The sequence below is a fragment of the Triturus cristatus genome, chromosome 8, assembly GCF_964204655.1.
Source record: "Triturus cristatus chromosome 8, aTriCri1.1, whole genome shotgun sequence".
In the NCBI taxonomy this organism is placed as follows: domain Eukaryota; kingdom Metazoa; phylum Chordata; class Amphibia; order Caudata; family Salamandridae; genus Triturus; species Triturus cristatus.
In genome coordinates, this window is record NC_140591.1 from 702913406 (window position 1) to 702930802 (window position 17397).

Here is a 17397-nt window from a genome sequence, read left to right on the forward strand (position 1 = left end):
TGTAGTGATCAATGCCCAAAACCATCCAGAAAAGGTCCAAGTGCCATTTTCTGTATGGATTTCAGCTGCAATTTTATGCAATTTATTAATGGCGTTATAGACTGATGGTGTGTGGTCAGGAATAAATACACAACAACTACTTCCGATAATTCTACATGCTCCACCTCTGTCAGCTAACATAACATCTAATACCATACGATTCTGTAACGCAACAATTCTAGTGATTTGTAATTCTTCCGTAAGATTCCCAAGAGCAACAGCAGCTTGATTCGTTACAGCCTCTACAACTCTTGTTAATCGTCGAACCTTCCTACTATTTAGGGCAGCTCCAACAAAGAAAAACAATCCTAAGTTAAAATCAACATACTGCTGTAAGCTAGTATCAGATTGATCAACATCATCAATAGATAGAGTACGTTTATACCTATTTACAGTTACATTGTTCAATAACTTCAAATCTTTATGATAGGATGCAGGCGCTAAGAATACAGGGGGTAATAAGAACGCTACATAACATACTCCGGACCAGCCGGCTGGTAAGCAATAATAACCCTTATTCCCACATACGAAGTATGTATTATGGGAAGCTAAGAAAGTACTATTATTTGATCCATCTATATTTAAAACAATAATACAGTCACTAACACCAACAGGAATATGACCCACACTCTGAACACACAGATCCGCTTGAGCTTGTGCCACTTGAATCACAAATTGTTCATTCCCAGCAGTGTCTCTGGTGTTCGTGAAGATATAGGGGATTGATTCATTGTCTGGTCGATATTTTTCCCACTCCCATATAGTCCCATTCGCTTGTGGATAGCCTTCTTTATCTTGATGACATTCCCTATTAAGTCTAAAAAGTAGTCGTCCCACTGTAGGTTTCCGTGTGGCAAAAAGCAAAGTGTACCATGCTCTAAAAGAGCCATTATGAGAGAAAGGAAGAGGTATAAACGGCGTACCTCCTTTCTTCTGATGAGCTGGCATCATACCACATATCCAACAGTTCGTAGCATTTGTAGTAACATGGGTATGATGCAACATCTGGATGAAAGTATTATTCAAATAAGACTGACGATGCTTCAATTCTTGATACGGAAGGGTATAAAAGTAGTGCTCCTCAGGCACTGGAGTAGTCAAAACAAGCAACTCACGGGCAGGAGTCACATCCTCAACAAACCACGTGGTTATACCAACAATGGCTACAATGATAATAAAACTTGTCGCACAAAAAATCTTCTTCTTCTCCACTTTATAGTAAAAGTCAATATCTTCCTGAAACTAAAAGGTTGTCAGAACTCTTCCCCTTAGGCAGCCGTTGATTTCTTCACCAGCGGGCCAAGACGGGTGTCACTACACTAATGCAGGGCTGATCCCCCCCCTTGCCTCATTGGCTCTCCGTTTCACTAACCTAAGGGCCGTTCTGACAACGTCCTGATACAGAAAGAAATCACTTCCTCGGTCTGAGATGATATCTTCGTCCTCCAGGAATCGCTTGGTCCGGGAAAAACTCCTCAGTGTCGTTCGGTTCCACAGCACGGCCTTTCTCTGCAGTCAAGATTTCTCGATGGTTGGTCAATACAGCAGGTTCCACTAATCCAGGCGCACTTTACGACAGTGCAAGGAGTGGATCCAGTTCTTCCGATTGGAGACTCGCACAGCTGTCCTCGTTGCGAGCAAGACTTGCTCAGGACCAACCCATCTCGGCTCCAGACTGTTCGTCCTTTCAAACACCTTGATCATGACATGGTCTCCAGGCCGGAGGTTATGTCCTTCACCTGTGGACCGATCAGGGAGTGCTTCTCGAACCTGTTGATGAATAGAAACCAAATTATCCATTAACTGTGCTAGATAATCATTCATCATTACACAAGGTCCATCATACACTGACTTCGGTTTCGGTGGACCCCAAATATTCATTGGGCGTCCAAACACAATCTCATAGGGTGTGAGACCGGTCCGAGAATGCGGTATCGATCTAATTGACAATAATGCCAGCGGTAAAGCGTCTGGCCAAGTCAAAGAAGTCGCAGCTTGGATCTTAGCGATCTTAAGCTTCAAAGTACCGTTATATTTCTCAACCAATCCCGCAGACTGAGGGTGAAACACTGCATGAAATTTCTGGGTAATTCCCGGTCCTTTCAGGACATACTTGATAACGTCTGCTATAAAATGAGGTCCGTTATCACTCCACAACAATCTACAAACACCATATCGAGGGAAGAACTCCTTCAATAGCATCTTGGCTGTAGTCATTGCAGTATTGTCTTTCGTAGGCTATGCCTCAACCCATTTACTGAAGGCACAAACCACTACTAGAACATACTTCAGATTGTTACAGCGCTCAAGCTGAATGTAATCCATCTGCAAAACCTCAAAGGGTGCAGTGGGTGTTGCAAATCCTCCTGCTGGAGTTTGTGTACCCTTTCCTGGGTTGTACCTCAGGCAAATCATGCAGGTCTGCACTACCCTCTTTGCCGTACTAGCGATCTCCGGATGCTCCCAAACTCGTGTGAGTAATTTTACAATTGCGGAAGCTCCGACATGCGCTAGTCCATGTGCCATCTGAACCATAGGTTGTACAAAAGCTGTGGGTAACTTCCATTTATCCATCTGCTTACTTCTCCAACACCCTTCGTCATCTAATTCTCCATCATTGGACCACTGCTCCCATTCCTTATCGGAAGCGGTCCTCTGTATCTCCAGCACTTCTCTCCTAGCATCGTGCCATCTTTCTGCCTGTGACTTTACAACATACATTGCAGTAGAGCCAGGCTGCATCGCCGTCTCTCGTGCCACCCGGTCTACAAAAGCATTCCCTTCTCCAACTTTATCAACCACCTTTTTATGGGCACTACATTTAACTATAGCAATCTTCTTTGGATATGTTAATGCGGTCAAAAGGTTGTGAACTAACTCCCCGTACATTATCTGTGCTCCATGTGACGTTAGAAACCCTCTCTCCTTCCAGAGTAGGCCAAAATCGTGCGCTACTCCGAAGGCATAGCGGCTATCTGTATAAACATTCACACACAATCCTGTACTGAGCTCACATGCTCGTGTTAATGCTATCAGTTCCGCTGCTTGAGCTGATTTCTGCGGTATACGTGCTGTCTCAACTATTGTTTGTTATGTGGTAATTGCATATGCTGCTGAAGTCGTACCATCTGGTAGCTTCAGGCATGATCCGTCCACCCACAGTTCTCCATCTACATCTGTAAAGGGCGTATCCTGGAGATCAATAACACCCTTTGTCTGTTCCTCAGTCACAAGAATACAGTCATGTGCTTTTCGTGCTTCAGACTGAGTTTCCGGAAACGGCAACAATGTGGCTGGATTTAACGTTGCACACCTCTTTAACGTAATATGAGGAGCCAAAAGCGTCAACTCATATCCCGTTAAACGAGCACTGGTCAAATGCTGCGTCTTTGTCTGGTTAAGCAGAGCATCAACAGCATGGGGAACTAATATCAACAGCTTATGAGATAACACAATTCCCTCGCTTTGGCGTATTGACACAGCTGTCGCTGCAACCGAGCGAAAACAACCAGGCAATGCTCGGGCAACAGGATCAAGTACAGCCGAAAAATATGCACAAGGGCGCTGCTTGTCGCCGTGCATCTGCACTAAAACTGATAATGCACATCCATCTTTCTCATGTACATACAATGTAAAGGGCTTCTTATAATCAGGGGTCCCTAACACTGGTGCTGAACAAAGGGCTTGTCGCAATTGCTGAAGGGCAATTTCACACTCATTTGACCAGGGAAGAGGAATTGGGGTATCTTTTGTCAAAAGTGCTAACAATGGCTTAGCTATGTGTGAGAACCCCAATATCCATTGCCTACAAAAAGAGGCAAGACCCAAAAATGCACGCACATTCTTCTGTGTGGAAGGTACGGGCGTGTCCAAAATTGCTTGAATACGATCTGGTGTGAGTGCACGCCCCTCCTTAGACAAAAGGTGACCCAAATAAGTCACCTTTGGTCTACTGAATTGCAATTTCTTCCTCGACACTTTGTGATTGTGAGATGCCAAAAAGGAAAGCAAGGATAACGTGCACTTCTCACACAGCTCAGGAGTGTCGGCCGCCAACAAGATGTCGTCGACATATTGTATAAGGGCGACACCATCAGGCAGAACAAAGGAATCCAATTGTCTTTTCAATGCTTGACTGTAAATAATAGGACTCTCTGTATAACCCTGAGGGACTCTACAAAATCTATAAGACCTATTATTCAAAGTAAAGCCGAAGAGGTACCGGCTATCAGGATGAATAGGAATCGAAAAGAAAGCATTTTTCAAATCGATAACTGAAAATGTGGTCGCCGTTGGTGGGACCAGAGTAAGTAACGTCGTGATATCAGAAACCACTGGAAACTGAGGTATCACTATCTTATTCACTTCCCTTAAGTCAATATTAAAACGATAAACCCTAGCATCGGCATCTTTCTTCAAAATGGGTAAAATAGGACTGTTGCAGACGTTGTAGGGAACTTCCTCCACTACTCCCACCTTAATCAAATCCTGCACAATCTGTATGAGTGCCTCCTCCCCCTCCTGGGAAATACGATACTGAGGGAAGCGTGGTAACACCGCACCCTCCTGGACACTAATGTGGACAGGCGGAATCACCATCTGTCCCACATCAGTATCCGAAGTGGCCCACAAAGTACGAGGGAGAGAAGCTAATACAGCATCCTCTGCAACCACACACATCCGTTCTGCCATAGGGTGATTATCATTTAATATAACACGTACTCCAGTATTGGAGCAGCGGATCGTAGCTCTGAAGTGCTTAAGCATATCAAGACCCATAATGTTGTCAGGCGTGTTCGGGGCAAGCAAAAACGGACAAGGTGCAGAAAGTTGTTCAACACGAAATGCAAGGGGTTGGGATAGAGGGCTTCGAGAGAGTGTACCATCAAACCCTACCGATGTAACCATTAAGCCAGATGGGGGAGCCCTCGGAACCAATTGTTTGGACAGCGCACTGCGAGTAGCTCCTGTATCAACTAGGAACTGATCAGTAGAACCCAGAACATTTGCTGAAACATAAGGACCCCTCTGATCAACCGGCACTTCAACTGATTCCAACCCCCACCCAACGCAATCCTATGCATGCTGCGAATCATGGTACCCAGGGCGATCGTTCCCAGACATTTGATACTGATTTTGCCGATCAAATACATTAGGTCTATCTCGTTGCTGCACGTTAGGCTCAAAACGAACACGATCATTGGAATTCCCTCTGAAATTCGAAAAGCCCCCTCTACCTCTCGACGGTCCCTGACCACGTCCCTGACGGGGTGCATATAGTACCGGACAATCCCTGGCCCAATGACCCAGCTGTTTACAATACGCACATTGATTTCTATTAACATCTGACCGACCCGAAGGGGGACCATAGAATCCTCCTCTACCTCTTTCGACACCCCGACGAGGCGGACCATACACTTGTGCTAGCATCACCTTAGTTTTCAAATCTTTCGATTTCTTCTCCTCATTCCCCTTCGCTTCTTGTTCCTGACGCTCATAATACTGAGCCATAGTCAGGAGGGATGCCGGAGACGAGGTGGACCAAAAACTTTCACTCGCCTTCAATCGAGCTGCTATTCCCGGTAATAAATTCGCCACATATTTATCAACAAAAAGATGTCGACCCGTATCATCCGTAAGCGACTGACCACTGAAATCATGAAATGTTTCCTCAAAGCGCGTAAAGAAGTCTGAAACTGATTCATCAACCTTCTGTTTACATGAGGCTAACATATTCCAGTCAATCTTTTTAGGGGAGATAATCGTTTTCAACTTAGTCAAGATAGCAGCAGGAAGATCTAAAATAAGCTGGGGCGGTTTTTGCGCGGGTTTTCTCTCCCTATCCTCATCCTCAATCTCAGACCATTTAGCCTTAAAAGCGGCTAGATCATCCACCTTCCGCACAGATCGCCACATATCCGGTGGTAAAATAAGCCCATAGAACAAATCTATATCTGCCAAAGTCATAGTACAAGAATTCAAAGCCCCTTCGACCTCTTCATAAAAGGCCGCTGGATTCTTGCGGGGGTCGGGCAATGCATTCTTTAATGCCATAACATCAGTCCTATGCCAGGGAGTATAAACCCAATTATACACAAAATATCCCTTAGCATCGAGGGAAGACATGTCTAGACTAGTTCCTGCTCCTTTAGGAGGAACATACAAAGGTGCCGCCTCTCGCATTGGTTTAGCATGCACTAGTTCGCTCTAATCTGAATGGGAGATAGATGATTGCTTTCCGCCGACGTGTAAATCCGATTGCTCCTTCTCCCCTGTCTTTTGGCGCGCTCTCTCTTTAAGTTCAAACGCCGTGTTCCGCAATGCAAACAGCCGTCGGACCGCATCGGGTACCTTAGAGGGAGAAAAGACACCATTACGTAATGCTTTAGAATCTGATACTACATCATCAGGTTCAAAAACATCAGAATATTTCCGAAAGGCAGTAATCACTTCATCAGAAAAAGTTTCAACAAAATACAACTTTTCTCTATCCTGCCAACTTTCCAAAAATTCCAATAATTCAGGGAGAGATAGCTTGCCCTTAAGCGCACGAAGAGAAATTTTCCGAAGCTCACCCATACGCTCAGTTGATAACATGGACCGCGTGTCTACCTTATCCAAAACCGATCCAGAATCCTGTGACCTCGGGGCAGACGCGCCAACATAAGGGGGCGGAGAGCGATCTAATAAATGAAAATCATCTTCGAGATTAGTAAGGACAGGATAAAGTGGCTGGCGGACAGCATATTGACCCGAGACTTGCAACCTACGCTCTTTCTCTTGTCTCTCCGCCAGTTCTCTTTCCTCCCGACGCTTCGCTTCCTGTGCTCTCACATGATCATTTTTCCGTTGCTCTTTATCAATCAGCGCTTTCTCACGTTTCTCTCGCTCACGCACTTCCTTCACCCATAACCGTACACATTCAAACATATCTTGCCGAGCACGCCGTTTACACATACACTGTTCCACATACTCAATCTTACGCATATCAAACGATCCATACAAAGGCCATCGTAACTCAGGATCCTTTTTGGTGTATTTCCTCCACACTGTGCTGTACATTATAGAGGGAAGACCATGCTTCACATACATATCCCTATTAGGAGTCCCCTCTGGGGGGGCTGGAGCAGATTCCTCGAGATTTAACCGGTTTCCAAAACAGCAGCACCACTTACGGAGTGCGCTCAAAGCAGGCATGCTCAAAAATAATGCAAAATATGCAGTATTATCAAAAATGGCACTTGAACTTTGCGCCGTTCAAATTTAAACAACTCCGGAGAAATATCTCCACATTACCTGCCTATATGTGTTGCAACGCATATATTCTCACAATAATCAATACAAAATATGACCGGTCATCACAAATCAAACTCAAATAGCCAACCCAGGCTTCAAAACTCGGAGCAAGTACCGTACAACGGTTCTTACCAATCAAGAGTGTCCAGATTCCAACTGCCAAGTTCCAAAATTCGCCCAAACGGCTGTCACACGGCAAACCGACAGAAGAGGTCTCAGTCGAGGACCGGCGCCACCCAGATGGTCAGCTCGGAAGGAAAGGAAGAAAACCTCGGGATGCCAGGACTAAAGGACGCCGCTGGCAGTGATCACATCCCCGGCCAAATTCCTCACCTTCGTCACGACCAGTCCTTCGAGCATCCGAGTCGCCGATGAGCCCCACGTGACGGGCGCCAATTGATAAATACAGGCCCCAGCTAGGCCCGCAGAATACAAGGGTTTGCTCTCCTGTAACAAAAGCTAGAAGGAAGTTGGCACGGAAACTGCAAATACAAAGACAGAGTTTATTAACCCTTAAGGGTGGTCCTAAAACCTACACAACACTCTTCAGTATTGCATAGAGTAGCACAAAGAACTTGCGTACGTTGTCCCCTTTTATACACAATAGAGGGGCTCATAAGTGGGTGGATACAACATAGAGCAAAATTAATTACCATTTATGGACATTTTCGATACAGGATCAATATGTGGGCGGAGTTAACAATTTCCTGAGCCCGCGAAAACATGGTCAAACAAGGACTAACTGATAACAGATGTGGTCAAGTCTGGGCATGCGCCAGACGGACAAAGGAGCTATTTATAGACTGTTACTAGGCAGATTACAAGAGCAACTAGCGAAAAGGTAGGACTCTTCTCGTGCAAAGCACGTGGAGACATGACAATACAAAATGGAGTCCAGACTTTAGTCAGCATAAGACAAGAAACATGCTTTAACTGGAGAGAATTCATGTCTTTAGTGAATGCTTAATCACATCGCTGTTTTAGTTTTCAACATGGTGCTGAACATAGTAATGTAATACAAGTGATTAAATACAGGTCAGGGATTACACAAACAACAATGAATTATACATTAAGATTAATAATGGAAACAGAGACTACGGGCCTTATCATGATTTTGGGGGTGCAGGAGCGAGGCAGGTCACCACAGCCCCACTCCCACCCCCGCACCACAAAGCCCAAACCCTCCCCACCTGCCAGATTACAATACAAATCGTTGTTTGGTGGGCAGGCAGTGTAGCTGTCATGTGGCAGAGAAATAAACAGGCTCAATGAGCCTTTAGTACTGACCTGCCGTGTGAACGCTACAGTGAGTACCAGGCTGAAAAGTCCATGTCATGCTGGAACTGTGGAGGGTGCTTGCACACGGGGGTACAACACGTGACCCCATGCAAGCACCTACCTGCAAGGGGAAATAGGGGGTCACAGGGCCCCCTTTGTTTCTCTTCTGCCAGATTTTACATTGCAATGCAGACCACCATGTAAGGCTGGCTTTAGTGAAACTCATAATTTGTAAGGCATTACTGCAGCAGCATGGCCAGCACATTTCGAGCCCCTATTACTGCTGTGCCACCACCAGAGAATGTAGTTCCCTGCTGAAATTGGTGGTCAAATGGTGGTCCGAACACCATACATACACAGCAATCAGACTGCTGGTGCGGAGGTGGCTGGAGCGCCACCGTCGCGACCGCCAGACTTGTAATAAGGCCCATAAACACGCTTATTCAGAAAAGTGAAAATAAACAATTCAAAGTTAGAGATATTAACAATAATTATATTTTTTAAGACACTGATCAGGAATAAGACAGAAACTGAACAAAATATGCAAGATGTTAAGGATGTTAGCACCTAAAGGATTTGGTCAAATGGTATTTATGACTAAGTAACCCAACTTACAGATTAAATCCTTTGGAAATCCTTATGGGCCATGGCACGTTCAATGGACCTTTGCCACGGTGGTTCGAGTGGACTGGAACATAAATGCAAGTCATGCATCTATCATTAACTGCCAGATCCTGAATTTTCAGCCAATGATAAGAGGTTAGAAACCTTGTCCGTTTACAGAAATGTCAATAAAGGTTTATTATGGACAGCATACATCAAATACAGAGTGTTCCATGAAGGAATTTGTCACTAAACTTGCTGAGAGCCTATTCTACCCTACTCAGAGACCCCCATGAAGAGTTCCTTTTCAGAAAAGAGCAGGATTATGGAGCATAGAAAGAACTTCCTATTAAGAGTTGTTCTGGAAACTTAGCAGAGTTCCACACAGCTGCAGTAGCAACCATCAGAATATGAGTAATAGTATATTGATTTTTGCAGTAGCATTGATGAAAGGAAAATAATAAATTCACCTTTAGCAATAGCTGGCGGCAACATGGAGTAAGAATAAAAATCTCCTCCAAGTGAGTCTCAGAATAAAAAAGATTAATCTCTCCTTCAAAGTGAATGAAAGTCAGCCCAATCCCTCTAAACAAGCTAGGAACACTTATTAATATGAAATCACATAATAATGTAACAAAACTTGATAGGTGTACGATCCTGTACTCTATTGGAAACCACTCAACCAATGGTGTTGTGAACATCCCTTGCTTCTTCTCACACTTACCACAGTAAATATTCACACCAGTACATCAGTAAAACACTATTTGGAATATTGCAACATGGAGGAAAGTCCTCATTAGAACCCCTTTACCTAGGCTAAAAGCTTTGTTCAGGGTATACTGTGAATACAATGACTAGTTAAATGTTCAGAAACAAATATTAATGATGTTGTAGTTAAGAATACAAAAAATACACCTAAATTATAGTTCATTCTAACTGTCTATTATTATGTATTACAGCAAGGCTTAATGTTGTCGGGGTGATCTAATATTGTGTGATGAAGCTAAGGAAACATAAGCTTGAAGTCACCACATTCTCTAGCAATACACTTGTGCTAGGCAAAATGTCCAAAATAAATGGCTACTAAGGTGTGAGCAAGAGTCAAAAGATAAGTCATTTAAGCCTAACTGAAGGGGCACATTTAAGAATGAAAGACTAGTACAAAAATGTTTTTCTTCATTTTATTTTCATACACATTTAAAACATCAAATATCCCCTACGTTTTATTCTCTATGTGAAAACATTCTGTTACCAAAGCTGAAACACATTATAAATTGATTCTTTTAAACGTTTGAACAAGCACATTTTTCAATACATGTTATTTTCTATGTGAAAACATTTCTGCAGTAGTTTGAACACATTCTTAAAGTGCAATTCTACTACTGTCTCTAAGTTGAAGATTGTTTGTAGAACTTATTTTCTGCAAAGGCCTGATTCACAAAGGTAAACTTACACATTTGTGTAAATTTATTCTTTTTCAGTATTCACAAAACTGCAATTTATTGATCAGTTTATGACTGTATCGACTCAGTAGTCATGTCGGACACCTTTGCACCTAAAAGATAGGACAGACCTATCTTTTTACGTGTGGAGTGCTCCAGCCAGACTGCTGTGCCTTCCCACTCATAAACTTACTATTGAATTGCAGTGTTGTGAATACTGAAAAGAAGTAAATTTCACAAAGCTATATAATTACCTTTATGAATCAGGCCCCTATTGCGGAAGTCTTTAGAATTATGTAAAAACTCAGCATGTGGAGCTCGGGTATCTTTTTAAAAGTTATGGACTTTGGTATGCAGCAAGGGGGGTGGAGTTCTAATACTTTTACATCATCACACTCTATGCCTCTTGCACACTGAACCCATGTGGTTTTGTGCTCAGGTTGATAATGAAGTTGATTTTAGAACTGTATAGCGATCACAAGATTTACATGTAATGTCATGCATCTGTCCAAAAGTAGGAGAAATGTATTATTAATGGTGTGTTTCAGCAGGCACGGCAATTAAAAATATGCTCCTGTCTAAATTTCCATTTTAGGAGACTTCTTTGCAGATCAAATTCCAGAAGCTGATTTATACATCCTAGCTCGGGTTCTCCATGACTGGAAGGATGATAAATGCCTACAAATTTTATCAAAAGTTTACAATTCCTGCAAACCAGGTACTAATTATTACCTTGTACTGCAATACAATTCAGCCTATTGATTGACATAATCACCTCCTATGTGAACAAAGTGGACAGAAACAACATTGAAGTAGTTTATGAGGCCAGACAATTGAGCCCCCATGATGCTATGAAAAACAAACCGACTTCAATTTTTTGTCAAAGATAGATAATACTGAGTACGATGTGTTTTAAATCTGATCATATGTTGCTGCCAAAAGGAAGGTCATATCAACTGATAGGAACCAATACAACAACAGCCTGGTCGGTGGAGGCAAAATGCTGTAGCCTAGTCTCAGAGCCAAGTAGATCAGCAGCAGGGCTCTTTTTCACTGTTGAATATTAAAATATTATTTAATCAAGAGTGTCCTTTTTGACTTCCTGTCTTTCTCTCTAAGTTATACCCCATTTCTTTCTTCCCCTTCTGGATATAAATTGGCTTTTGAGCTCTGCCTTCTTCCTGTCCCTACAACCAAGACCAAATAGAGCAGAAGGCAGACCAGTGGCATAGATTTCTCCATACTGTAATAATACTGAAACAAGCATTTGCAATGCAATCGGTCTCGCCTTTGGGACCTTATAAGTATTTAGCGATGCAGCTCATTATCGCACAAAACATAAGCAGTATGGTTTAGAAAGACCACATCCCTTCACACAGAGCCACAGTACATGTATTATAAATTAAAATAAGGAAAACACCTAATAAGGATCACATCAAACATTTTCCATTCTATGCATTAACCAGGTATTGTAGTACCTCCAGGAATGGTGCACTTCCCCACCAGTGGAAATAAATGTTGTTCAACGAATTATGAGAACAAGAAATTAGCGCTTCACTGCCAAGGTCTGTAAAGTGACGCTCTGGCAAAGTCTGTAAAGTGGTGCTAATGTTTTGATTGTGAATAAACTCCTCCCAACTCAATAACACTAATTTTATAAAGTGCAGAAAGATGAAAGGCCTAATTGACCTACCGGGATTCAAATCAATGATCTTGACATCAAATACAAATTCCTGTACTGCATGCATTAGCCCACTGAGGCACCAGACTCGGCTGTAATAACTGTTCTCACGAAAAGATAAGTTACTTCCAACCTCAGATATATTATTAAAAAAAATTGTTAAGCTCATTAGCTATTGGCCCATCTCCAACATCTTTTTCATGATGCACGTCAATAAAGACATGCCAGACAACAAAGTTACTTCAGACTCTGGCACGCGCAGCACTGGGTATGCTTAATGATTTTCTAGGGTGTATCTGAGAAACAACCAGCCTCCTCATAAGCTATGACCAGATCTATGGTTGAAAAATGGCGAGGGAGGTACAACAGCACATTTTTGGAAGATATGCATATTTTTCATATTGTTATTAACCAACTGGGGAAGTCCTTAGCTGTCATTCCCTATATTAGAGATAACTTAAAATATAAATAATCACATTTAAGCCAGTAAGTCTGATTAAGAAGTGAAAGTGTTTCTTCATTGAAGGGGTGTGTGTTGGTGTTGGTGTATGCGTGCATGCATGCGTGCGGTATTGTGGGTGAATGCGTGAAGAATTTAAACAGCAGATGAAGGAATACATGAGTATAAATCAATATGAGTGATCGGGTCCATTTATGAGAAGTAATTGAGTGCCTGGATGAAAACATACATGCCTCTACCCACTGACTCGTGTTGCATTCAACCACCCTGCCATCAACAGTACACACACAAAGACACCACTTAACAAGGAAAATGTAGCTTCAGGTACACATCTAGAACTACTGTCTTTGGACATCGTTGAGTTTTTTTATTACTCTTTGTTACGTGGTCTGACGCTTTTGGCAACATCCTCACTGAATACATATAAGTTAAAACATTAATCTCAAATTCCGTACTGTTATATGCAATGTTACATTTCAACGTAATACTTTCATTTTCAGGGGTCCTAAATGTAAAACTGGAGGGTCCTAAGAACATATCGCTCATCTTGATGATTTTACACAGCACAGTCATGACGTTATTGGCGGGTACTTAAAATTCAGTTGAAAAGGCAAGGTACATAGCTGATGGAAATCATTTAAGTTGGCTGCTTGTGCACCATTGGATAACTGAACTCATTTTAAAAATGTGGCTTAGTTGATTCCTTTTCCTTCCCATCCATTACATCTCTACCCTCACCTTATTCTGCACCTCACCCGCCCTGACTCATCTCTCTCCACCTGCACTTGCATCGGTCCTTCCCCCCCCCCCCCCCCACTTTGCTCGCCCCCATTTTATGTTTGCTTTTGGACAAACTGAGAGCTGGAGACGGGGAAAGTGCTGGGGCATGGCAATGGAAGATGAGGTGATTTATGACAAACAAGAGGGGCGGCATCCGGACTCCGGAGCAATGGTAAAGAAAGACATGTTTGTAAAACATAACAGCCGTTTTTGGGGAATGAACTGATCAAGCTATGAATTTGATTTGGAGGAGTCCAGCTGCTGATAATGGACAGTGATTAAGCGCACAGCACCGCCACTTTGCACAGAGTAAGCAGATGTTCTTCAGTATAGGGGGAGGGGTATTTGGGTAGACACTTGCATGGTTGGAAGCGAGAGGGGCCAAAAGAACGGAAATTCTAGATGCTTCTTGACATGACAGTGAGGTTTTGTAATTATAAATAATTTCTGCTACAATTGGCAACGATCTTCCAAAGTGATTTCCTGTGTAAGGGTTAAAGTTTAGACAAAAAGGAAGCTCCAAAATAGAACGACAAGCAGGAAGTGGTTTATGGACTCCGATACAAAGGGGAAAACAGCGATCAGGGAGAGGATGGCCAATAAAACAAAAACACGACTCCATGTGCGTTAGTCATGCTGATTATATGGAAAATATACCTTGGTAAATGCAAGCATGGTGTCCCTGAAGCCTCAGCAAGCCAAAAAATAAATTAGTGCAGAAAGGAATGTAAGACCTATTGCAACAAGACTAAATAACATGTACCATTTACCAACCAAAGTAAAGGGGCCAGACGCCATGGGAGGTTACAAAAGAAGACAAGGCGGTACTAAGGAGGGACTAACAAGCCTATTAAGGAATCAGAAGCCAGCATTTATGAAGGACAAAGACACAAGCCAATGAAAAATATGGGCAGAGAGTGGGTGGGGCTTCTCTTCCATACTCCACTACAGCAGTCTCACTCAGCAGCGCATGCACGCTGACACAGGCTTGACCTAAAAAGAGAGGTTGTATTGTTGCAGTAGTGGGATGCTGGACTTCAGCCAGAAGCTGATGGATATGTCACTAAAGGAGGGCAAAGTGCAGGTGAACCTAAAGGTGGTGAAGAAGAAAGGATGTGGCAAATGTGCAAAGAGTAAGTCCCATGAAGAAGTTGGGGGAACATGCATGCCGTTGTAAGAGCCAAGAGCAAGAATGCAAAGAAAGGCAATAAAAAAGAGCAGCCTCCTGGGTAAAGTGGTGTTCTTTCAAATCTTATTTTTCGGCCAGTTAGATTATTGAAAAGTAAGGAGAAAATAAAAATTAGAACTGAACACTCCTTCAACTAAGAATGGAGCTAAAAATAACGCTAAACTGAAACTGCTGATGTGACATTACAAGATGGATCTGTGGGCGCAATGCCTTCTTGCATTATCAGGACAGAAAATGATGATTATCTTTGTGTAATCACATACCCCGCAATGCATTCACTGAGACGATATACTGAATCGAGTACAAGCCTTGGATGTTTCTGTTCATAACATAAATAGTCATCTGTGTCCTTTCCTCTCTTAGTTAATTGTACTGATTCCACTGTTAATACTTAGGGGAGGGGCATCTTTACAAGGAGATTGCGCCACCAAAATGTCACTTTTTTGACGTTCTGGTTGGCAATGGCTTGCCCATATTTAAAAAGTGGCTTTAAGCCACCTTTTGTGGCTTAACACCTCTTTGTAAATATGGGACCCTTTCACGCATGTATCTGTGTGAAAGCGGCATACAATGGGTGCTGCTGTGTGCGTTCGACTTCAACATTTATTGCTTTTGGAATCTGCCCTAGATTTACAAGGAGGTGAGAATCTGAGGGAGCACCAAAAATGAATGCCTGGCAATAGAAGGCGTTAGAATGATGCAACAACGTTTTTGCTTTTTCTTTGTGTGTTGCTTTCTACAGTACACATGGAAAGAGCAAAATTCCATTAATGGTAGTTTATGTGCAGGAAGGTGTCCCTTTCTGCACATAAACAATCATTAAATAATGGCGATTTGCTACTTCTATGTGTGCTGCAGAATGCTGCATGCATTGAAGTAAGAAGTCACCATTATTGATTGTTCATGTGCAGGAAGGGACACATAGGCATCAAGCAGTTAGGTAATGCACAGCACAGCAGAATTACGCACAGCATATCCATATCACTGTATGTTACCATAAACAACACTTGTCACAGCACCCTTGCGCCCTATTAGACCGTTATGGTAGCCAGTTGATTTATGTAAGGTGCAGAAACATTTGGGGGCCTCCTACATAGAATCAATTATTCAATGCTCCCTCACACATAGGCTACCGGGCCACCTGCCCACCTACAACAATGACTACAGTAGTTTTAGGAAAATTCTCCTAACGGGTGGCCAGTTCCACAGTGGGGGCCCAGGCATGAGCTCACCCCACAAAGGTCACCACTGAACAAGTGTTCCCCCAAAATGTATATGACACACAGGGGGACACTCTTCCCAGGTAACTTCACAGGGAACTGGGCACAAAGAGGCAGTGGCCCATGCACAAGCACAGGTCATCTGTTTAACTCCTCTGGGGCCTTTCTCAGTAGCAGCAGCCTGAGTCTCTGTGCCTGTCTTGCAAGTCAGAAAGAGTCCAACTCACAGGACTTTGCTGTCCGGTGATACCTGGCAAGACGGACCTGTGGCAAGCCAGCCGACTTCAGAGGCAGTGTTGACATCTCGAAGGTCATGTTAGGTGGCGCGCACAGCCCTCAAATCAAGGCTTATTCTGGAGGCAGGTTCCATCAATGCACATGCCATGAGGCTCCTTTCTTTTGCCATGTTACATCTCCTGCACAACAATGTGAACAGCACCAGCAAAGAGAGCACAGGGCTGAGAAGCAGCACGCACCAAGCGCTGCTGCAAGAATCGCCAGGATCATCTGGCAGGTGCCTGCTTGTGATCCGGAGGCACCAGGGAGGGCACGTCTCACTGGGGTACTGGTTACAAAGAGGAGAAAAAGGACACTCAATATCCGGCAGCACCAGCGACCATCTTGACACAAGGACCGACTGGCAAGGCAAACCCAGAAGTACTCAACATCTGCTGATGTTGGCAAAGTAGGAAACACCTGCTGCTTTCGGGATCACATGCCATAAAAGACTGAAACAGGGAGGGAGTCACCCAGTCCCTAAAATAAACAGGGGGCACCAACAACAGAGACAAAATCCTAACTACTTTAGGTATTCACAAAATACATTTAATAGTAGTAAAGTTAGGTTTTGTCTCAGTTTCATTTAAGTTTTGGTCTTAAGTTAAACTTAAAGACCAAAACTTAAATGTAACTGAGACAAAATTCTAACATTATGACTTTCGGTATTCACAAAAGGCATTTAGGAGTAGTAAAGTTAGGATTTGTCTCAGTTAAACTTAAGTTTTACTTAAGTTAAACTTAAGACCAAAACTTAAGTTTACCAGAGACAAAATCCTAACCTTACTACTACTAAATGTCCTTGGTGAATACCTAAAGTTGTAAAGTTAGGATTTTGTCTCAGATTACTTTTGTGAATCATTCTCTGAAATGATAAGTGTTATGAAACTTTCAAGAGCAGTGAGCCCGGACAGTCCAACAGCTATACTTTTGAAAGCTGATTCCCTTTGTTGGGCCGGCATCATCAGACCTTTTTTTTAAATGGGTCTCTTAATTATGGTTAATTCATGACTCATGGGGAAGAGCAGTCATAAAGCCCATCCACAAGAAGGGCATAAGGAAGGGTCTGGCAAACTATAGATTGATCTTCACTTTCGGATCTATTCTCCAAAATCTATGTTGAAATATCTCAA

General features: G+C 42.9%; 1 protein-coding gene across 2 annotated transcripts in view; it reads left to right on the forward strand.

The window, feature by feature from the left end:
* Positions 1–17397, forward strand: part of LOC146802565 (acetylserotonin O-methyltransferase-like) — a 689077-nt gene that overhangs the window by 575983 nt on the left and 95697 nt on the right. For both annotated transcript variants that reach the window (XM_085622124.1, XM_085622125.1), the window contains exon 7: positions 11254–11376. In XM_085622124.1, the coding sequence (XP_085478250.1) occupies positions 11254–11376 (123 nt within the window). The remainder of the gene's footprint in view (positions 1–11253; positions 11377–17397) is intronic.